The 22177-nt window shown below is 41.8% G+C and overlaps 3 protein-coding genes across 4 annotated transcripts; 2 read left to right on the top strand and 1 right to left on the bottom strand.

Moving 5' to 3' along the window:
- Window positions 1–190: 190 nt before the first annotated feature.
- Window positions 191–2933, top strand: LOC138619493 (SPRY domain-containing SOCS box protein 1). 2 transcript variants are annotated; one of them, XM_069696013.1, is made up of 3 exons: window positions 191–721; window positions 1656–2433; window positions 2528–2933. In XM_069696013.1, exons 1-3 carry the CDS (start codon window positions 668–670, stop codon window positions 2656–2658), a joined length of 963 nt encoding a protein of 320 aa, XP_069552114.1. In that variant the 5' UTR covers window positions 191–667; the 3' UTR covers window positions 2659–2933. The 2 variants fall into 2 exon arrangements, with proteins under 2 accessions (XP_069552114.1, XP_069552115.1); XM_069696014.1 differs by having other exon boundaries at window positions 193–721; window positions 1630–2433.
- A 1656-nt stretch (window positions 2934–4589) lies between these two features.
- On the top strand, window positions 4590–14332 carry msh5 (mutS homolog 5). The gene is made up of 25 exons (XM_069696012.1): window positions 4590–4688; window positions 4769–4892; window positions 5040–5120; window positions 5388–5441; window positions 5554–5675; window positions 5795–5904; window positions 6275–6310; window positions 6658–6740; window positions 6820–6865; window positions 7621–7759; window positions 7949–8011; window positions 8098–8226; window positions 8371–8443; window positions 8537–8646; window positions 8880–8960; window positions 9135–9222; window positions 9339–9406; window positions 10081–10199; window positions 10267–10393; window positions 11156–11305; window positions 11637–11711; window positions 13262–13408; window positions 13725–13862; window positions 13942–14015; window positions 14200–14332. The coding sequence occupies exons 1-25, from the start codon at window positions 4590–4592 to the stop codon at window positions 14318–14320; spliced, it is 2457 nt and encodes an 818-aa protein (XP_069552113.1). The 3' UTR covers window positions 14321–14332.
- LOC138619494 (uncharacterized) lies at window positions 12906–22133 on the bottom strand. The gene is made up of 4 exons (XM_069696015.1): window positions 21587–22133; window positions 16943–21019; window positions 15124–15291; window positions 12906–14996 (listed from the first exon to the last, which is right to left on the bottom strand). Exon 2 carries the CDS (start codon window positions 21003–21005, stop codon window positions 20193–20195), a length of 813 nt encoding a protein of 270 aa, XP_069552116.1. The 5' UTR covers window positions 21006–21019; window positions 21587–22133; the 3' UTR covers window positions 12906–14996; window positions 15124–15291; window positions 16943–20192.
- Window positions 22134–22177: the final 44 nt, after the last annotated feature.

The following is a 22177-nucleotide window of genomic DNA, read 5'->3' on the forward strand; positions in this document are numbered from 1 at the left end:
ACTTATTGTTTTTCAGTATTTTATATCATGTTATCGAATTCATCAATAACTCTAACGTGCATACCTAACCACTATCTTCTTTCCACCACAAAATCAAATGGCTTAATTTCTATAAATCTATTTTGCCCAAAAATTGGAACCAGTGGGCCACGTCACTTTTTTTTCTCTCTAAAACAGTGCCCAGGGCTTAATTACACATTACAGTGCTGCTCCTGACGCGCATGTGCTGTCTGAAATAATGAGCCGCTTTGGATTTTATTTTATTTTTCTCTTCCTATTAGTAAAAAGCCCGAGTCTGATTCTCTTTTTGTGTTTCGCCATTTATGTTTACATCCATTACCGGACGCGATAAAAAGACGAGATACCTGAATTTGGGAATAAGTGGAACTGATGGCGGGCCGACGGTGGCATTAATCAAGACAGATGTAGCTGTAATTTCCCCGTGATTTTCTTTTCAGCTTTCCATCGGTTTACAATCACGTCATGGCTCTTTCGTCCTTGTGTCTGCAACTCTGAATTGTGTCGGACTGGACTGTGCTGTTCCCGTCGCGGAGGTCGTCCCGAAAAGCATCACCGCACCAACGGAGCGGTTACGTTATCGAAAAGCGATAAGACGTGCGAGCTGCTTGATAAGGGACTCCTATAAACTGACGGGGCCGCACACGGGATGTCTGGGAACTGCCTGCTCATAACCACCACAGAGAAGGATTCAACACAGCTGGTAAGATTTAAAGATTTATTTAGGACACTGCTTGTTTTCCTGACTAGCTCCAACAGGTGACATAACCTGAACCATCATATTTCTCTACCTTACCTTATATTCTACTACTCTCCTTTATCCAGAAATGGAAAATACACCTTGGGATAGTTTTGATGTAGGATATTGTATATTTTAATGTCAAAACTGCTTTACACTTCCACTACACTACATTTCAGAGGGAATTATTGTAGGCTACTTTCTATCCAACCACCACTTTATGAATTGGGATTTTTAAAACCAATAATAAGCATGTCAAATGTGATGATGTATTGAAACCACCATCAGTAAACAGTATGATAAATACTTAGAAGTAGCTCCATCTGGGTCAGCTACAACATTCTGTTTACATTAGAGCCGCAACAAATAGATTAGTTGACTTGTAGATCAACAGGAAATCAATCGTCAACAAATTTGGTACTTGATTAATCATTTTTTTAAGTCACTTTTTATAAAGAAAAACCCCCCCAAAATTTTTTTAATTCTAGTGTCTTAAATGTAAATATTTTCTGATTCTTTCATTCCTCCATGATGACAATCTGAATATCTTTGGTTTGTGGACTGTTAGTCGGGACAACACAAGACATTTTAGGCTTCACCCTAGGGGTTGGGAAACACTGGTCCACATTTTAAAGACCAAACCACTTATCATTTAATCGAGAAAATAATCGCTAGTTGCAGCCCTATTTTCCAAGACAATGCATAATGTTTATCACGTAAACATTTGTATAATACTGATGTAATATTGTAAAGGGCTTTGTTCATTGAGCATCTATACAACAGGTTCTATTTTTAGGTACTTTTGGCACAAAAAAGCTGGTGACTTGACTTGATTGTTTTTTTGCCATGTATAAACATGCATTGTTGTCTAGTGTTCTTCACAGTTCTTATCTGACAGCACTTCGCAGTGACCCTGCTGTTTGCAACAATGGGTCTCTTACTGTCAGTCTGGAGGTACAGCAGTGCAGCCGACAGTCCTCCATCCTCTTCATCATCAGCTTTCCCATCACTGGCTGTTCCAACCTCCTCTCGCCTCGCAGTCACCCTGAACTCCTCTCCAGTTTCTCCTGGAGACAGCCGCTCACACTGGAGCTCAGTACAACGCTCTCCTCACTTCCTGCTGTCGCCCTGCAAACAGGAAGTGACCCGCTCCCCTGCTGAGCTTAGCAGCGATGGGGCGAGGGCGGAGATGGGAGTGAAGAATGGCCTTCACGTCTGGGAGGTGATGTGGTGCCCCAAACACAGAGGGAGTCATGCCGTCTTGGGTATTTCGAGGCAGGACTGTCCTCTGCAGGCCTCAGGGTACAATGTCCTGGTGGGTGGGGATTCAGGGTCCTGGGGCTGGGAGCTCAAAACCAATCAGCTGTGGCATGGTGGACAAAGTCTCGGGCTTTACCCAGAAAAAAGGAAGAGACGTCACTCTGAGGCTGCAGAGGATTTTGGACCACAGTCCTCCACTTCGCAAAACATAAAGGTATCAGAAACCCCTCTCCTCATCCCTGAGCGTATCCTCCTGGTCCTGGACGCCGACGTAGGGACTCTGGGATTTGTTGTTGATGGCAGCTTCCTTGGTGTAGCTTTCAAAGACCTCCCTCGAGGGTCGGAGCTGTTCCCGGCGGTGAGCAGTGTGAGAGGGGGAGCGAGCATACGGCTACGCTACCTGAACGGTACCACAAGTGAGTATCATAGTCTTACATACCCCCAAAAAAATTATATTTACAGTGCATAATGATCATAATAGTAACATTTTTGTTTCTCGCTTGTTCTCAGGTGATCCCCCGGCCCTGATGGCTTTATGTGGACTGTCAGTTCGTCAGTGTTTAGGGCAGCAAAGGCAAAATCAAATGGACAAATTGCCTCTACCCCCTCTTCTCCAGCACTACCTGCTTTCTAATCATTAGCCTAATTTTCACACAAACCCACAATGATGATGCTTTTGTGTCAATCACTGGGCAGTGTACCAAAGAAGAAAATAATTTAAATACATGTGGCATTATATCCAAAGAAGTTTATTCATTGCTAATGTTATTTATTATAAATATATGTATATATAATTGATTATATTTTAAAACATTAACACTGAACTGGTAGGAAATTTGGGGATTTTGAGGGTACTGTTGTTTGGCAAAACTACTGTTTCTACCTTTGTGCATATAATAAACGATTCCCATTATAAACTAAAGTTATAATTGCTGTTTTACAGTTTTTCCATCCTTTCACAAACGAAAACTAGGACAGTTTAATATTGTTGTGTGGTGTCGTAAAGGTTCTCAGATTAGGCAAAACAAAGCTTATATTCAGTTGAGGAGAAAATTATGGATGAGAAGAAAAAGTGATCCGAGGTCTCCAACAAAATTAAGCTGCCAAAACCTCCTAATGCACCTGAAGAAGTAAATGTAAACTTACATCTGCTGACCAGACTGACAGCCTGGTTGGTTCACAGGTGAAGGAGTGTACTCATCCTGAATTACTGAAAACAAAAATAATAATAAGTATGCAGTACAAAGTATACTATACAGTAAAGTGCTATACTTGTACTACATGTATATAAATAAACAAATGTAATGCTTTTACTGATAATTTAGTTATATTCTAGTATTGCTACTTTAACACAGGCATTAAAAGTAAAATCATGTATGTAGATTTTTCAAAGAGTTCTAAAGTGCAGATATACACATGACTTCATGTCCATTTTATGGGCTGCATTGCCTCTTTAAATGTATTTCAACTGTTAAAAAGGACTGAGTGAGCGATAATCTTTCAAATATAACCTTCATGAATGAAATCAAGACAATTAAAGGTAGAAATAACCTTTCAGTGACAAGGTGGATGATGAAGTTTTTTAGCAGATGGAAAACTGCCATTTATGGGTTGCAGACCAATTGCCAAAGAAAATTAAACTGATAAAAAAATAAAAAAAAGAATGGTTACAATCTCGGGCACATAACAGGTAAACTAATAGAGTATAATTGGAAAAGAGCTGCTTTCTTTATTTTATATATATATGTATAAAGACTTCCGTAAGTCATGTGAATTTCTGTCTAGTTTCCAAACAAAAAAAAAGGATATACAAAAGGATCAGAAATACCAAACACATCAGAAACATTAGGATAATATGGTATCATGATCGATATAAACTACAAAGGGTTCTTTGGCCATAATTGGAATTTTTCAGTTATAAAAAACATTATAGTTGAATAAAGACATACCTTTGTTATTTTGACTGACACGCAGTTATATGTATTTGCAGGTGATGACAGTTTGACCCAGATAAAAGCAGCAGTAAACATTTAGGTGGGCCAAAAATAAAATGGAGGAAACAGCTTTAACAGGGTGCGCGCGCACTCCCGCGTACAAAAACTAGATTTGGGCGGACGATCATTTTTCAGCAGGGACACCTGTCAACATTTTATCTGCCTCCTTTCTATTATCGGGCAGACTTTACCAACTATATAAATGCGTGTTGTTTTAAAGTCCCAACACAGCCTGTGAGTATATGTTGACTGACTAAAATAAGGAAGTAAAAAACTATTTCGCTAGTTTGCGCTCGCTACCATTAACCAGCTAGCTGTAGCAACTATTGTTTATGATCTTTTTTTTTTTTTTTTTTAAATAATAATACATCAAATACCAATTTGATTAAGTGTAAGGATCGTAAGGACGAACATTCAGAGAATTACCACCTGAATATGCGGACTTTAGACGACGCTCATCACCTGCACCGCGCTGGGGCGTAAAACATTTAGCAGCTTTAACAACCGGATATTTCCCCCGGAGACCAAAAACACAGCACCGAAGAGTATTAAATCACCTCCATTTGACTGGTACTACAATGGCAGCAGCTCTGGAAAATCCAAGAGGAGGAGACGGGACTTTTAGTCCTTTCGGTATAAACGGCGATGATGAAGAAGAGGAGGAAGACTCGCCCGCAGTAAGCCCAAGTCCGCCACTTATTTCTTTTATTTCCAACAGTCAGATGTCCATTATTGTATCTACGTGTCTCTTTTCAAGGTTTTACTGAGTGTTTTAGCTCAGCGTGGACAGGTGGGCCTCTGCTTCTACGACAGTGCGGACTCTTCTTTACACTACATGGCAGACACACCTGATAACCATGAGCTCCACCTGCTGGCCAGAGGTGAACTATGTACCTGCCTCTGACAAAGACATCAGCGTCATCCTCAGACAGGCTTTGGCTCGTGGTTTTTATGAATAGAAAAGCTTCAGATTAAAATGTTTATCCTCTTTATAAACTCACTTTTTTTTTTTTTTCCCTGTTGTTCAGTCATCCAGGAGGTTAGTCCCCATGTAATCATTACCAGTGCAAAGCAGGAGCGCTGCATGACTCGCTACCTGCAGCAACTGGGTGAGTTTTGGGAAAACAAAATTATCTAAGCATGGGCAATGTCGAAGAAAGTTTTGTTTAGATGTGGTGTGGGACAAGCAGTTTCTGGGTCAAGGAAATTAAATGAGATTAGGGATTCAGCCAGTTAGCGTGATAACCGGGAAGAAGACTGTAAAGCTGTTATACAGTACTTTATGTACCCTTTAGTGAGCACACTGTCGTAATCTAATGGGAAAACAATGCTTTTGACAATAGCATTTTTCTAAAGCGCTCTCTGTCGTGTTTCAGGCTTAAACCCACACTACAAACCAGAGGTGGTCACTTATCCATTTGTTGATTTTGGTAAACACACGCCCACCCATAACATCCGTATCCCTTCGCAGGATTTTTCCATGAAAATTGCAGGATTTTCCACAAAGCTGACTTGATTTCGCATTTATTGTGAACGTTGCAGGTCTGGAGGTCAGTAAGCAAAGGCTTCTCTCTGCCCACCTGCCTTTCCTCCCCGCCTGCATTTCAGAGCGAGACAAAATGTCCTACCTCTCCTCCTGTATCTCCTTTGACTCGCCCCTAATGGTAAACCAGCTGTCTGAATAGCATCCTATCCATCTGGTTCTGCAGGAGCTGATCTCCATATGGCCATCACTTTCTTGTATTTGACTGTGATTGTGTGTGTGTGTACATTTGTTGGTTAGATGAGGGCAGTGGGCGCTCTGCTAAAATGTCTGGACAGGAGGAGAGTGGGCGTGGAGCTGGAAGACAGCAGTGTTGGAGTTCCGATCCTACAGTTTCACGCCTACACGCTGTGAGACACACATGAATATAGTGATGCACACACACACACACACACACACACACACACACACACACACACACACACACACACACACACACACACACACACACACACACAGGACTGTGATTACACATTTTCCATAATGAGGACCCTGAAAGAGTCTTTTTTTAACCAGGAGTCACTTTTTACTGCTCAGCATTTCACCACACAGATTTTTTTTTTAGTCAGTCAAACATGTATGCATTTGTAGCACTGTGCTTTCATAATATATCAACTGTTTATCTATCAGCAAACCAAACATGCATCATGTAATTCACATGTTTTCATGAATGAAAAATGTTGCCTCTCAGTCTATGTCAATTGTTTCTTCCCTATATAGTAAAAGTGTGGTGTGCATTGACCGAGACACCTACAGGTACGCGTTCCAGCACAGTTTCTATTATTTACATGAACTTTCTCCATCATATGTCCCTCAAAGCTCAAAGCATTGATCTCCTGAATCTCTCATGAATTATTCCTTGTTGAACTACTAAACCGACAATGCAGCTTTTTAGAACATTTGAGACCTCAATCTTTCGTTTCACTTTTACTGTCCTGACCTTGTTTTATATCTTCATTTTCTTTTGATTGTAGTTGAGTAAAAAAATAAAATAAAATCAATTCAAATGAATGTAATGTATCGTGTAAACTACCACAAATCAAATCGGACAACAAAATTTGTCAAATATACAGAAAGAAGTAAGGGTTTAGTGTTTGTTCCAGTGTACTGCAGATCTTCAAATCAGAGCTCCACCCGTCAGTGTACAAGCTGCATTCTGGTGAAAAGGAAGGACTCAGTCTTTACGGTAAACAATCCAGGATGTTATCACTCTATCTTATCTAACAGTGTTTACATGAACTACCTTTTCTTCTTGTGCGTCACAGGAATACTGAACCGCTGCAGGTGCAAGTTTGGCTCCAAACTGCTGCGGTGAGAAACAACAATTACATAAAACAAAACCCCAAAAGGGGCCTTTACATAATCAAAAGAAAATATTGGGCTTTTATTGAAAAACAGGTTATTTCTATCAACAGTTCCTGGTAAAACTAAACAATCTCTGTGTAAAAGTTGTGTCAGATATAAATTAAATTGATGTGAAATACCATTAGTAATGCTATACACTGTACCACCAGCCCTACTAGTATAACTATCACTACTACTTGTAGGCAGGACTAGTTCATACCTAATTTATTTAACAGAGGAAGCTGTGAAAAAATGCTTTACATAATACATAAAAGACAATAATACTAAATTTAACAATTATAAAAGAAAAACACTATGTGGTTGAAGTTATAATGTAAAGCAGTTAACTTTACAAATGTACATTTATTGTTTGGAATTCTTCATTAGAAACAAACATTATTAAGGCAACAAAAATTTAAAATGTAAGTTTTTTATTTTTTTTTACGTATTTATGAAACAAAAGTTTTACCGGTCAGAAAATTTGTCTCAGCTGTTCCGGGATAATGCATTATTGTTTTTTTGTTGCTGTCTACAATAATATTAATGTGATTTCAACTATTTGCTATAATCAGTATATTGTGGTAATATACACACCATATTTTCTTTATAAAACCATCACTTTTTGTATTCATACAACACACTGTAGTCGCTCTGGGTGAGGTGAAGTTACTGTTTGCTTATAGAAGTGCCATCTGTGTAAGTGACAGCTTCTCTTCTGACAGTCAGTGGTTTATGCGGCCAACACAGGACCTGGAAGTGTTACACAGGAGGCAGGAAGTGATACGTTTCTTCACGTCGCCCCGGAATTCAGACGCCTTGAGCACCCTGCAGTCCTTGTTGCGTAACGTCAGAAACATACCGGTAACGAGGCTACCCAGTATCTACTGAATCATCACCTGAACACTGATATCATGTCAACCACCTAAAACCTGTGTGTGTGTGTGTGTGTGTGTGTGTGTGTGTGTGTGTGTGTGTGTGTGTGTGTGTGTGTGTGTGTGTGTGTGTGTGTGTGTGTGTGTGTGTGTGTGTGTGTGTGTGTGTGTGTGTCAGACTCTTCTACGGCGCATGTCTCTCTCTCACACCAAAGTTACTGACTGGCAGAGTCTCTACAAGGTTCGAAGGAATGTCCAGCGTCACCATATGCACCTTTTCCGTGTGATAGCTTTTCTTCAATGTTGACAAAATGGTGTGTTTGTCAGACGGTGTGCAGTGCAGTGTGTATCAGGGATACAGTGCGACACTTGCCTCGGTCCATTCAGCTATTTAGGGATATCAGTGAAGGCTTCTCTGATGACCTCCACTACATCGTCTCCCTCATCAGCCAAGTTGTGAGTTCTTCCAAGTATGTTGTGCCCCAAAATCACACCATCGGCAATAATCAGACAAAAAAATACGCCCCTTCACAATATCCGGCTTTTGTAGCAGTGCATCGTAGTGAACGGTGCTTGTGATTACTGTCGGTCTACATGTAGGTGGATTTTGAAACCAGCCTCGCAGAGAACCGCTTCACGATCAAACCGAATGTGGATCCTGCCATCGATGAGAGTAAGTACAATATGGGCCTTTTAAAGTTCTCGGCCAATGTGACGTTTATCTGCTCTTTGAACCTAACTCAGAAATACACTCTTCCTCTTTTAGAGAAGAGGACAATGATGGGGCTGTCTGACTTCCTGACAGATGTTGCCAGAGGAGAGCTTGAACTCCTGGACACTTTGATCCCTTCTTGCTGTGTCATTTACATCCCTCTGGTCCAATCTTTGCTTCTACACATCTACTGACTCATATAGATCACAGACGAATAACTAAAATTCTAGTTGTTGTTGTTTTTTAAACTAGATTTTTAGTTATTTGCCTGGCGTGTACCCACATATAGTGTTTTATCACCTGGATTCGTGCTACCAGATAGTGAAAATTGTTTCTCTGGGACACCATATACTGTTTATATCAGTGCTCATATATCAGTTGGACACTCTCTTTTCAGATTGGATTCCTGCTCTCTGTGCCTCGGCTCCCGAGTATGATGGGGAAAGAGGACTTTGAGATAGAGGGACTTGATTTTATGGTGGGTTTATGATCTTGTCTGATAATAAAAATACGTAAATGCTTTTGTAGTCTAAATTATCTACAAAGTATGTGATTTTAACCGTGTGTGTGTGTGTGTGTGTGTGTGTGTGTGTGTGTGTGTGTGTGTGTGTGTGTGTGTGTGTGTGTGTGTGTGTGTGTGTGTGTGGCCTAGTTTCTGTCAGAGGACCGACTCCACTACCGCAGCCAGAGAACCAGAGAGCTAGACGACCTCCTAGGAGACTTGCACTGTGACATTAGAGGTCTTTTACTCTCGCTCATAAGACAATCAGCTGTCAGCTGTGTTCCTGATATTTTTACACCAAACACTGTGTGATTCTCAAGACACTTTACCGACAATAAACTTCCTGCTTCTCAGACATGGAGACGGCAGTAATGACAGAGTTGCAGAACACAATCCTCGAGAGGAGCACCTCCCTCTACAAGGTTGGTCTTCATCATCGGGCACTTTGTGTTTCCAGTGTTTAAAACATGACTCCCACTCTGATAAAATGATTGTTGGTATCAAAGTAGTGTTTTTAATGTGTAGGTGGATTTTGTGATTAACTCTATGTTTCTTCCAGTTGGATTGAGTTGTTGATGTTGATTATGAAACAGGTCCTGATCCCATGTACGAGTTCTTTTCAACTGCTGTGATATTTTTCTCTTGATAGATCCGTGTCCTGTCGTATTACATGCTACAATTGCAAATGTTATAAGTTATTTTTGAGAGCAGAATGAGCATTTATCTCAGATTCAGCTTTAAGAAAGCGATGCCCCTTCCAAAATTTCTCTTTTCAGAATCAAACACATTCACCCATCCTCACCTTTTCATCATTTTCATAGTATCATAAAGTATTAAAACATCAAGAGAAAGGTCTTAAACCACAGCAGGTACAGCAACATAATCTATGTCTTTGTCGCCCATCTGCTCAGTTTGTTCCAAGTCGTTATATTTTTGCTAAAATATGGTTAAATAAACAGTTTCATCTCGATCCTCATCGAAAGCAGTGTCAAGGCTCCAAGTAGGCAGCTTTATTGGTTTGTGTATGTCATTGTATCGGAGATGTGCTCTGCCCAGGACACTCAGTGTGTTCAATGTGTGTGTTTTTTTTACGGAGGTTCTTGATCTCACTGCTGAGCTGGACTGTCTGATGGCTATGAGCAGTGCCTCCCAGGAGTACAGCTACATCTCACCCAAGCTAGCCAGCCACAGGAAGATTACCGTTACACAGGGCAGGTAGGCACTCGCACACAAGACGGAAATCATCGCAGTACAAGACTGTACATCTTCCATCTTTTTCCAGACACCCGCTGTTGGAGCTGTGCTCGCCTGTGTTTGTGGCCAACTCCTTCCAGAGCTCTGAGTCCGAGGGCAGAGTCAAGATCATCACCGGCCCCAACTCATCTGGCAAGAGCATCTACCTCAAACAGGTCGGGGTGGTCAGTCCCTGTTAAGAAAGTATAAACAAGTGTGATAATTTCAATAACACATATAATAATACACTGATTCTGCTCTTGATTTACTACATTTTACTCGACCTTTTGTGGCGATTTGCTGCCGAATCAGTGGCACTGTTTTGACATATTTGTTTCTGTCTGTGACCCAGTGTGTTCGTGCCTCAGTCAGTTTCCGTTTCAACTCAAATTGACTTGTCATTTGTGTTTTGGTGATTTTAGGGCTGAATGTACCTTTTGTCTTTTACTCCTCCCAAGCACTTACTGCAAAACTAATAGAGAGTTTAAAGAAACATAGAACAGTGAAGCTATCCTAGTGGAGACAACACTTGTTTAAATTGCACATTATCTACCATCATAATCATACATAATGTACATGACAATACATCATCTACATCTGTTTTCTTAAGCTGCAGAAGCTGCTCCATCAACAGCAGTCATTATGTACGACATTTGCAGTTTCCAGTTCCAAACTGTTTTACTTTGTTAATAATGAGAAGAAGCCTTGAAGCTGTAATTTACAACTTCCACAGAAAAACACATTTACACCCCTGTAATATCATTAAAGGGACAGTAAAGTTTCTTAATGGGAGTGTTTCCATCTTACACTATGGCGAGCTTAGACCTTAGATGAGAATCACTGATGTGAGTCCAGTCCCCTCATCAAGTTTATACCACTGCACTTCCTGTCTGACCCTGACATGACACATCACCTTCTTTCTGTTTTGATTTTTGAAGGTGGGTCTGATTGTGTTCATGGCTCTGATTGGCTCAGACGTGCCGGCGAAGGAGGCAGAAATCGGTCTGGTGGACGGGATCTTCACCCGCATGCAGAGCAGAGAGTCTGTGTCTGTGGGCCTCAGCACCTTCATCATAGACCTCAACCAGGTACATCACACACACACACACACACACACACACACACACACACACACACACACACACACACACACACACACACACACACACACACACACACACACACACACACATTCTTATGCACACAAGTAGCTATGTGTGTATCTGTGTGGGGGTATACAAATTAAATCTATGAACCTCCAACACTGCTGGCCTCCAGCTCCCACTCCCACTCCCACTCTCCACCTGTTGAGATTTTTTTTTTTAAAGCAACTGCTGCCTACAACCACCATACACACACACACACACAAACAATAAAACAACAAAATGTAGTCTAACAGTTTGTGTCTCTGTTCTCCAGATGGCCCAGGCTCTTAACAGCAGTTCTGGCAACTCATTAGTCCTCATCGATGAATTTGGAAAAGGAACTAATACAGTAAGAAGAAACTGTTACAGCACTTTGTGAATTAAATACATATGCATACACGTAACAAGTACACACAGTGTCATTAATGTGAATCACCCTAAACTAGCTATTACTCAGTTTAAAGCTGCAGTACGAACAGACCCGCAGTTCAGCTCAACATGTGTCACCTATTAGCAAGAAAATAGCAGCAGCTGTCAAGATCTACAGATATTTAAGTGTCAGTGTGCACCACCTACAGGCAGTTTATGAGACTTCTACAACCACCAGACAAAGAGTGTTATCCTTTATATAAGTGTTTTGTTTTTTTATATGTATTATTTTTTGCCATATTGTCTTTATTAGATAGGAGAGGTAGAGACAGACAGGAAAAGAGCAGAGGAACGACATGCAGTAAAGCTCCAGCGGAAAAGAAATCAAACTGAAGACTCACAGCTGATTAAATTTATGCCCAGGAGTTTTGCTCTCTAACCATCCTTTAGTTGCTTTATGTGTGGATGTCCAGTGTGTAGTTTCGGTAACTGGAACATACTTCTTGTTGAATTCTGGGGAGAGTAGAAGAGAGAGGAGTCCCTACTGCTCAGTTTCATCCATCTCTGTCCGACAGGTTACTCTGGCGAGGGACGGTGAGGGTCCAAAGCAATTATATTTACCTCTAGGAAAAAGCAGAGTCCAAAAGAAACAATAACAAAAAATAACACCCATGTAGGTTGAACAAGTTTAATCTTACCCCGGTTTGTAGATGTTAACGACAAGAACCTAAAATGTCTATTATCAATGTTTTTGCAATTACAAGTAATATATCAACAGATAATTACCACTTAACTCTGCAGCTCTCGTCTCGTCTTTTCTAATTGCATTAAAGGTGTCATTTTCAGCCTAATCAGGCACCAGAACAAGGACTGGTTCTATTGGTGCATATTTCACTCTTTCTCTCCCCACCTTTACCCTACAAGTTTAGACACAATGACTGTTGAGCTGCCGATCTCGGTGTGTGCGTGTTAGACGGCTTCAGCTCTGCACGTTCTTTAATGAGGCAATAGGAGAGAATTGGCTGGTCCCAAAAGTGTTTATTTAAGTTCCCCTTAAAAAAAAAGTCCACATCTACTAATCTCAGCCGGTGCTGCTGTTAGTCTTACTTACTTGTTGGTGGTTCAGGTTGGTCAGTGTGGATGTGGTCAGAAATGAAGACAACAAAAATCAAAGTAAACATCAAACTTTTTAATTTATCTTTTGTGGTTAGAATGAAAATAGACTCGGCATACTTATACAAAGAGTTGTGATTCCTACTTTAATATGTGGCATGATTTTTGACAGTTATTAGCAAGTAATTAGTTTCAGCATCAATTAAGCTGACATGTTTTTCTAGCATGCTGTGGCTCAATCAAAGAGTAAGAAGGGAAATCCGGTGGACGTTTTTATCCGCAGACTGATTGGCAAGGAGGTCTTTGTAATTGGTTTATTCATTACAGCTACTAAATGTAAGGCTATCAAGAGTTTGAGTGAAGAACTTAACCTGAACTGAAGAGAATCAAAGTCGCTGGTTTAATGTCTCCCTTCAGGTAGATGGACTATCATTGCTGGCTGCGTCGATCTCTCATTGGCTGAGAAAGGGTCTGGTGGATGTTCCTCACGTCCTGTTGGCTACTAACTTCCACAGTGTGCTGCAGCTGGGCCTGCTACCATCCTCTGGCCTGCTGTCTCTTCTGGTACTGAGAGACTGACGAGATTATCCAATGATGATGAGCATTAGTGTGAATGTTCATTGAAGTTTAGTAACCGGTAACGATTGTGCTCCAGAATAATGTTGAAGCCAGAAACTGTCAAACTGTCCAAATGACCAAATAGATAATGACACTCCACCTCAGATTTATCTAACCACATTTCATTGTGTGTGTGTGTGTGTGTGTGTGTGTGTGTGTGTGTGTGTGTGTGTGTGTGTGTGTGTGTGTGTGTGTGTGTGTGTGTGTGTGTGTGTGTGTGTGTGTGTGTGTGTGTGTGTGTGTGTGTGTGTGTGTGTGTTAGACCCTGGAGACAGCAGTGGACGGAGATGAGTTGGTGTTTCTGTACCAACTGAAGGAAGGGATCTGCCAATCCAGCTATGCTGCCAACATCGCTACACTGGCAGGCTTGCCAAATTGCCTTGTACAGAGAGGAGTCGAGGTAAACACACACACAAGTACACACAAATGCACACAAGCATGCTCACAGACTGACTGACTGTGTTTTTGTGTTTGTTTAGGTGTCTGAACTGTACAGGACAGGAAGGCCCATCAAACGCACAGACAAAGCATCATCGGACGAGCAAGCAATGAGGTTTGTTAAACTTTAACTGTACAGAGTGACGACAAAAACCCAGAGTAAAGAGCAATGTGGGTAACACACAGGTGTGTGTGTGTGTGTGTGTGTGTGTGTGTGTGTGTGTGTGTGTGTGTGTGTGTGTGTGTGTGTGTGTGTGTGTGTGTGTGTGTGTGTGTGCGTGCGTGCGCATGCCTTATAGGTGCAGGTGTGTGGTAGAGAAGTTCCTGAGCCTCGACTTGGAGGACAAAGATTTGGATCTGCAGAGTTTCATGAAAGATGAGGTCTTGCCCTCTGCTGGAGAGCTGCTGAACTGCAGCTGAACTCCGCTGCTGCTGTCAGCATGCTTTTACACCACTGTGGTCAGTTTGTTCACTCCTTTCTAAATGTTCTGGGTTGTTTTGGGACAAAGGATTTCACTAAGGTTCACCTGCAGGATATAAGACAACAACACAACAAAGTGTAACACTGAGAAAGTTGTCCTACATCTGTTGGTTTATATTGTAGCAAAACAAATATTTGGCTCAGTTCAAAAGTACTGTTTGCATATTTCAAAATATGAAGTGACACAAAACTGAATTGTTTGAATTGAATATGTTAATTAATAAATTGTTGTCTTTTATACCAAAATGATCTAGTTTCTGGTTTTTCATTAGAGAATTCAAAACAATTGTAAAACTGGCAAGTTTTCCTCCCCATATGGTTGAAGTCCTTTTAGCATTACTTCACACAGTCTTTTTGTTTTTGATAAAAATAAACAAATGCTTGTATATCATGGTCCCGTTGAGGCTTTACTGAGGTGCCAGGCAGTTAAGAAAGCCGCTGTGAGATGCAAAAGTGTGCAGATAGAAGGTTTGTGTGCTGAGTTGCAGAAGGGCGTGTTGCAGCAGTGTTTGGTCACGGCATAGACGGTGTTGTTAAAGAATAGTTCCACTGTCGTCTCCATGTCGCACTCCTCAACCTTCGCACAGCCCAGCGTCTTTATATCCAGAACATCACCTGGGGAGACAAGTTCATGTCATTCACTATATTTAGTAGATAATATACATTTTATAAATCAGTCTCTTTCATGCTTGGATATTAATCAATAAATATGATCAACTAAACACGGTGTTGTCTGACACACCTGCCATCCCTCGGCCTGTGAAGCAGCGCTCCCCGAGGCTGCAGTTGGTTTCAGTCGTGTAGCAGGCATCCCAGAAGCCCAGGTCACAACGAAAACACTCCAGAAACGCCTCCTCCAGTTTTAACACCACCGACTCCTTGAGCTGCTCCGACTGCTGCCCTTCCTTGCCTAAGTGAAAAGAATATACATTTAGATACCGGATCAAATTAATGTCAATAAAACTTAAACTCTTTGAGAGTCTAAAGTATTTATTCAAGAGCCCCGTTCACTGCACGTTTATTATTCGGGCTGTAAGAGGACATCTTGCTAAACACATGACAACATTCGGCTGAACACTGGAGCATCTCAGAAATGTTTTGTTTATTCTGCAGCAGTCTGGAATTTGTTTCTTTGAGTGGATGACTCGCGTTTGTTCAGGGGGAGCTCCATGTCTCAGGGCAGCATCGTGTTTTTATGAACTAGACAGATACTGGAATTAATAGAAAGTGTTGGCAGTAGAACATAATGCAGGGATGGGACAAACCCCGAGTTATTCCTACTGTGCTGTACTCAAATCCTGAAAGTAATTCAGCTTGCGTCACAGATTAGATAGGACTTGTTCTGCGGGAAGATACTTTATAAAAATTATTGTTACCAAAAATGGTTTTCTAGATCCTTATTAAAATAGGTCTGCAAATGACTTTATAAGCTCATGTTACCCGTGTCATTTTCTTTTCAAAAAAGACATGCAAGTAATGGACAACAACGTATTAGTATACATCTATTGGCCTAATGTGTTGTATTGAGACTCACAACCCTTATCCCCTGTCATCCTGTTAGAGCTGGTTCAGGTCACTAAAGTGAAGTGAGGTGAATTTGTGGAGGAAGAACGGAACCGCATGGTCTCGGTCTTTGGTCGGGTCCATCCCGTCCAATGCAGTGTGATACAACAGCCCTGCATGCAGTAAGTTAATGAGGGTTATAATGGTCTTTGTTTGAGGTGTTGATTTAACTTTATGGTAATTTTTGAGGATTTAAAACGGTATGTCATACTATTGCATCAGTGTGCATGCTGTCTTTGATATTTTCTGTCCCCCATAAGTGACCCTAAAATTGAATCTCTAAAAGTTTCTCAAAAAATGTTTTCATTAAGTGGGAATTTACAGTTGAACTGGGAGGCTTCGGTAGCAAATATTTTAATGAGCAAGTATCCATTTTATGTTTACAAGCATTAACATTTTCCCATTTTATTTGTCTTACACTATTGGATTAAATTTGGATTTTAGACTGTTGGTAGAACAAAACAAGCAATTTGTGCTCTAGAAGACACTATGTAGACAAGATATTTTGATGCTTTGTAGACTAAAAATCAATTTATTAAAACAAATCAATAGATTAATCAAAAAGGTAAATAATAATTATATATCAGTTGTATTAGACAATGTTAGATTTACTTAGGGGTGCCCAATAATCAAACAGTTCTGTATTACCTCGCAGTCAAATTCTTTTATATATATGTAAATTAGACCGACAGCTTTACAAATCAAATTACATGACACGACACGTGGATGTAATATATCAAAATAAAATCCATAAGAGGTCATCATTGATATTTTACAAATCAAATAAATGTTAATTAGATATTAATCAATACGTTTCTCCATTTAATATGTGCATGAAACCAGCAAGAATCTGTTTGTCAGTATCAAGTAGGATGTAAACCGATTTTCAGGCTAAGTTGTTTGACTCTGCGGTAGAGTAAATTGCCATTAAACGTGTAGGACAGAATATACTGTTGGATCTCCAGCTACTGTAAAACACAGGCGCTACGCCAGCTTACCTCGAGCAGATGTGAGCATCATGATGGTAAAAACACCGAATATTAGTCCTTTCATTTTGAGTGGGATGCCTCTTCCATTGACAGCTCAATGCGGACTGGTTAAGCAGCTGGACGCCGGACTGAAATTGGATTAGTGTGAAGAGCACCCGTTTTGTTTGGCACCAATCAGAGCTGCTAAAAGGGTGCTGAGAGGTCACCAAAAGTGAAGTGTTGGGGATTAGTCCATAGTATAAAAAAAAAATCTGTAAGGGAAGAGGCAATTGGTTGATTGATTTTGTGTCTCCTTCAGACGTTTTAATAGAAGATATAGCATGAATGTCACACGTAAAACCAAGCTGGTGACACTTCTCTGTTTCTAATGAGGAACAAACGGTGTCAGAAGTAGTCAAAAGTTCAAATTCCCCCTCATTGCTGGGAAACATGTGATGCTTCTCATTTGTCAGAAATACATCTTAACTAAATCCCTTTTTCTGCTGTAGTTGTTAGTGGGGGGGGGGAACGGGAAGAAAAAACCCGCACTTTCAGGCTAATACCTTTGGTGCTCGTTGATCCTCAGTAACACATCTTTTTACTGACTCCAGAAAATTTTGATCACAGCTTCTCTATCCCTCTCTTAAGGAGCAAATTGCACATGTCCCGAGTCAGCGCAGGTTTAAGCAGCTTATGGCTTCATGTCCGTTTGCTCACGTGTATCAATACACAAACACACACATACTACTGCCTGCGGGGAGGGGGGGGGGATTAGATTCAGTTATATTCTCAATGCAGCATAAAAACCTGCGCAGCTGTCTTATGTAACACTGCCGTGTACACACAAACACAGATGTACACACGAGGAGATTCCTCGAGTTCTGTGTTGCTGCAGTGAGGTTTGCAGGCGAATAAATGTGCTGAAATTATTCCCTCTGGTCAGTTTACTGTCAGATTCAAATCGATTTTATTTATTTTTTTTGCATTTAAATTTAACCTGATCATCAGAATTAAAGCCTGGTAAAGCAAACTATACATATTTGTAACATGTAAGAAAAAAACAGGAGCAACATTATTCATGCTACTGATTAAAAAAAAATCATATGAAACAATTTTGATTATTAATTAATCGTATTTATCTTTGAACAAGCAACAATATCAAACATTTGGGTCCAGAGTCTAAACAATTTCTTTCTTTTATTTGGATTATTGGACAGTAAATGTAATATCTTTAGCTTTTGGACTAGCAAAAGCTAAGTAAAAGCATCAGCTTCAGGCAACTGAATATTTTGAAGGCTGCAGTTTGTGGTACTGTGTTGCATCATACGGAGAGTTGTTTCTGTTTTTTGAGCCTCTCTTCACTTATTTAAATGAAGTGGACAAATAGTAGAAACACCTGTCAGTATAACACAATACAGCTCAAGAGCAGAACAAACAGCAGCCACTGAAATGAACATGTCACAAAACCTCTCGATTAAAGACATTATAACCTTCGTGAAGGGAGAATTTATTGCAGGAATGTCGTGTTAAGACAACATGGGTGTACCTAATAAACTGGCAACTGAGTGTAGATTAGTACAATAATGTGCAGATTAATCAGAAAGGAAAGTAATCCTACAATGCAGCATGTTCCCTCCTAAATGTGAGCACATCATCTTACACTGAGAAGGACTAGCTGCATGCGAGACTGAAGAGAGAGCTGCTTTTTTTCTCTTTTTTTTGGGAGCAATAAGTGCGAAGGAGGCTGCTTGCAGCATGTTGCAAGATTCAAAAAAACGTCTCCCCAACTCATCTCTGATGCTGCTGAAATACACATCCAGCATCTTAAAATGGCATACTGTACCTACACAAAAGCCTCCACCGGGTCTGTGCGTGTACGGGAGAGACAGATGGATACCGTTTTTAGTGAGTGAAATGTGTGGCTGCAAATTACTGTACACTTCGGTCTCAGTCGTCATCTGGATGGCAGGATCCCAGCATGGGCCCAAACAACAAGGAAATACTCAGCAGTCCTGAAGCACCTATAAAAACCTGCAGACTGATCCCCTGTGTAATTAGAGAGTGGAGGAGAAAATGCTGGCGATAATTAAAATAAAATCCAGCCCCTCTTTCCTCTCCGCCTGTTCAAACAGGCTCGCTTTGGCTTAATTGTATCTGCGAATATTTTCCTCTGCATTGTTTTTCCCTGTTTTCACTATTTATCAGCTTTGCAGAAGCCAAGGATTGAGATGGAGGATGGAGTGTTTGAATAAAGCGTAGGAATCCGATGATGAAGAGAGACGAGATGAAAGGTCGGGATGGTGGGAGAGCGAGGCTTCAATTACTCAACTCACAGGACTGCTTTTCTCAGTTACACCACGTCAGAAAGAACTCATAGCAGCCTCACCAGAATTTGCTCTTTTGTTAAAGTTGTTGCTCTTTTTTTCTTTCTCTCAATTGTCTGATTGAAATGCGTAAAGATCTCGCCTCACCGCACTTGAGAAAACTGAGCAGCTGACACAGAGAACTTAAAAAAAAAAAAAAAAAAAGTTGAATTAGTCTCAAAAATAGGAGATCTTGCATGTCCTCAGAGCTCCAGCTGGTATTTATAGCGTGGCTGTAGGTGTCGAGTGAGAGGAGTGTGGCCTTGTGTGCTTCTCTTGTTTATACTGAGACACAATTTCCTCAGATAGAGAGGAGATTACACCATGTGTGTGATTAGATAAAGACTCATTTGAGACCTAATCTGGCTCATCCTCTTAACTGAACTTCTCTAGCAAAGAAATGTGAGACCTCTGCAGAGATGTGTGTGTGTGTGTGTGTGTGTGTGTGTGTGTGTGTGTGTGTGTGTGTGTGTGTGTGTGTGTGGGTGTGGGTGTCAGAGAGAGAGAGAGAGAGAGAGGAAAAGGAGGGAGGGAGTGTGTCCATCTCCCAGTATGGCACCCAAATAACTTTTTAGCAAACCTCCTTACGTCCATATTTGGTCAAACCTGAAGTGACTTTAGAGATTATTTTTTTTTGGGCATGGTTGCAACATGATGGCGAGTTGACATCAAACAGCGCAGCTCCAATCTTTCACATGTGGGTGAGTCAGAGAGCGATGTAGGACAAAACCACCCTTCACAGACAGTGACTCAGAGTAACTGCGCCACTCCGAGGCACTAAAACATACTAACAAACGTTTCATCGGTTTATTGAGGAATGCATAGTCTTGTCTGCAAGTGAAACTTTAAAGTGTGTCCCATCATGCATATTTCATGAGACCGTACAAGTGGAACCAGTCGGGCGGGAGGGGGGGGGTTCAGTGTCGAGGCGGCGCAGAAAAGTCTGTCCGTACGTTGAAGTTGGCGTCACTAGAGTTGCAGGAGTCTGAGTAGATGGAGGAGAGAGAGATGGACAGGCAGGGGGAGGGAGGGTGAGGAGTCGGTTCCTGGTGGTGCAGAACTCGGGCCAACAGGGTTGACCTACCCTCCTTCTCCTTCTCTTCCTTCTCTTCCTTCTCCTCCTCCTTTTTGTCCACCTCCTCTCTGTATTTACATCCTGCATCCATAAGAGGTGGCGGGGACGGTCTGCCGCTAATGTTGTTTCTGTTCGAGCGAGGCAGAGGAGGGTTCTGGTTTGAGAGGGGCAGAATGTGGGCTGGAGTGACCCAGGATCCCTGCTCTCCATCTCTCCATTTCCACTGCTCCTGACAATCCTGCAAATCCTCCCAGCAGCTGTCTCCCCTCAGATCCTCAAGGTCGTCAGGCGTCTCTCGTCTGAGGACTTCCAGGTCCCGGTTCTCGTACAGCAGCGTGGCCGCGCAGATGAAGATGAAGAGGCCCACTCCCATGACCACAGGACCGACCAGTTTCATCCTATCAGCGGGAGTGCTGACGCGTCCTCTCCCGAGCTTTGGTGCTGCAGAAACGTAGCCCGCCACCGCTACACTCATCCCCACCAGCACCACCATGACACCCAGCAGTAGCCACACACCCGGGGCAGAACCCAGGGGCAGCTTGGTTTGGAAGGCTTTGCTTTTGCTCAGGTGTCCGTGGCATGCTGGCAGGCAAACAGGTGAGGAGTGGGAGGAGTGGGAGGAGGCGGGGCTGCAGGTGGGACTGGCAGCTGTCATCCTCTGGCTTCAGACTGGACAGAGAGGAGGAGACACAGAAAAGATGGCTTAGAGAGAGTGCTGAATGCAGCATCAGTAGGGTGTTGGAGACAGTTTACTCTGCATTGCACACAACAGGAAATAGCTGCTTTAATAAGACATGTGGCTGAGTTAATGAGATGCCAACCCTTCTGCAGCTACTCTCCCAGTGTCTCTGAGGAGCAACACACTCTCCACTCATGAACCCGGACTAAAATGTTATTGAACCACTCGTTCGCCATCGTTAATGACTGCCCCACTTTCAAAAACCTTGTGATTTCACTTCACGATCTCACTGCAGTCGTAGAAATGAAGTCACGCCACCGTGGTAATTGCTCTGAACTGAACTCGTAATTTAATTACCCCCTGAGGCAAGTGGACACAACGGGCGATCCCAACAGGACGCAAACGAAGACGAAAACATTTCAAGTTGGATCCAATTAGTGCTTTTACGCATACATCTTTAGCGTTTTATTTTTGCTCGACAGCTCTGTTGATCACTACAATAATTCACTTCCTGTTATTTTAACGCAGTCTACATACAGTCAAGAGTGGATACTTGCCTGGTTTGGGACGTGAATCCGGAGAAAAAGCTGGCTTCTCGGCATTATCAAACTGTATAAACCTGAGTTGCGTTATTCCTCCCACTCTTTCACTTTGATTCGCGGGTAATCCCCACTTTCACCTCATTCCCCCTCAGATTAAGACGTTTTTCATCCTCGGTTTCGCGGCGGGAGTCGGTGCGCAGCGCAACAGCGGAGCCTGAAATGAAGCTTTTACAGTAAATAACAGTCTTACTAAAAGTGGTGCAAAGCTGCTCAGCCTATCTGTCTCCGTGCTGCTCGTGCGTCTCTGCAGCTTGTGTGTGTGTGTGTGTGAGCGTGAGTGTGTCTGTGTGTGTAGAGGAGGGGTCGTGGGAATCTGTGGCTCGTCCCGGCCAGTCCCACGGTGAGCCCGGTTGTTATTTCTTCGAGATCACCAGCCGTCAAGTGTTTTAAAGAAGTTTTCTGAAAGAGCAGTCTTCCTGTTCCCAATCCAGCACCTGAAAATACGTGAGGATGAAGAATATCCATTCCTCCACTTTATTAGGCTACAAATCATGTGCTCTTCCCATTTTGCTGACTATCTTCCGATCATTACAGGCATGGCCGGAT

This window comes from Brachyistius frenatus, unplaced genomic scaffold (assembly GCF_029030835.1).
Source record: "Brachyistius frenatus isolate BFR_SWC_R1_liver_20210118 unplaced genomic scaffold, ASM2903083v1 Contig_20, whole genome shotgun sequence".
Lineage (NCBI taxonomy): Eukaryota > Metazoa > Chordata > Actinopteri > Embiotocidae > Brachyistius > Brachyistius frenatus.

Bases quoted from the DNA above. Each gene is read 5' to 3' on its own strand.
- LOC138619493 (XM_069696013.1), top strand. From the start codon at position 668: ATGTCTGGGAACTGCCTGCTCATAACCACCACAGAGAAGGATTCAACA. The intron at 722-1,655 runs GTAAGATTTAAA...CTTATCTGACAG, and splicing joins AGAAGGATTCAACACAGCTG to CACTTCGCAGTGACCCTGCT. The intron at 2,434-2,527 runs GTGAGTATCATA...GCTTGTTCTCAG, and splicing joins CTACCTGAACGGTACCACAA to GTGATCCCCCGGCCCTGATG.
- msh5 (XM_069696012.1), top strand. From the start codon at position 4,590: ATGGCAGCAGCTCTGGAAAATCCAAGAGGAGGAGACGGGACTTTTAGT. The intron at 5,676-5,794 runs GTAAACCAGCTG...TTTGTTGGTTAG, and splicing joins CCTTTGACTCGCCCCTAATG to ATGAGGGCAGTGGGCGCTCT. The intron at 9,407-10,080 runs GTTGGTCTTCAT...TTTTTTACGGAG, and splicing joins GGAGCACCTCCCTCTACAAG to GTTCTTGATCTCACTGCTGA.
- LOC138619494 (XM_069696015.1), bottom strand. From the start codon at position 21,005: ATGACAGCTGCCAGTCCCACCTGCAGCCCCGCCTCCTCCCACTCCTCC.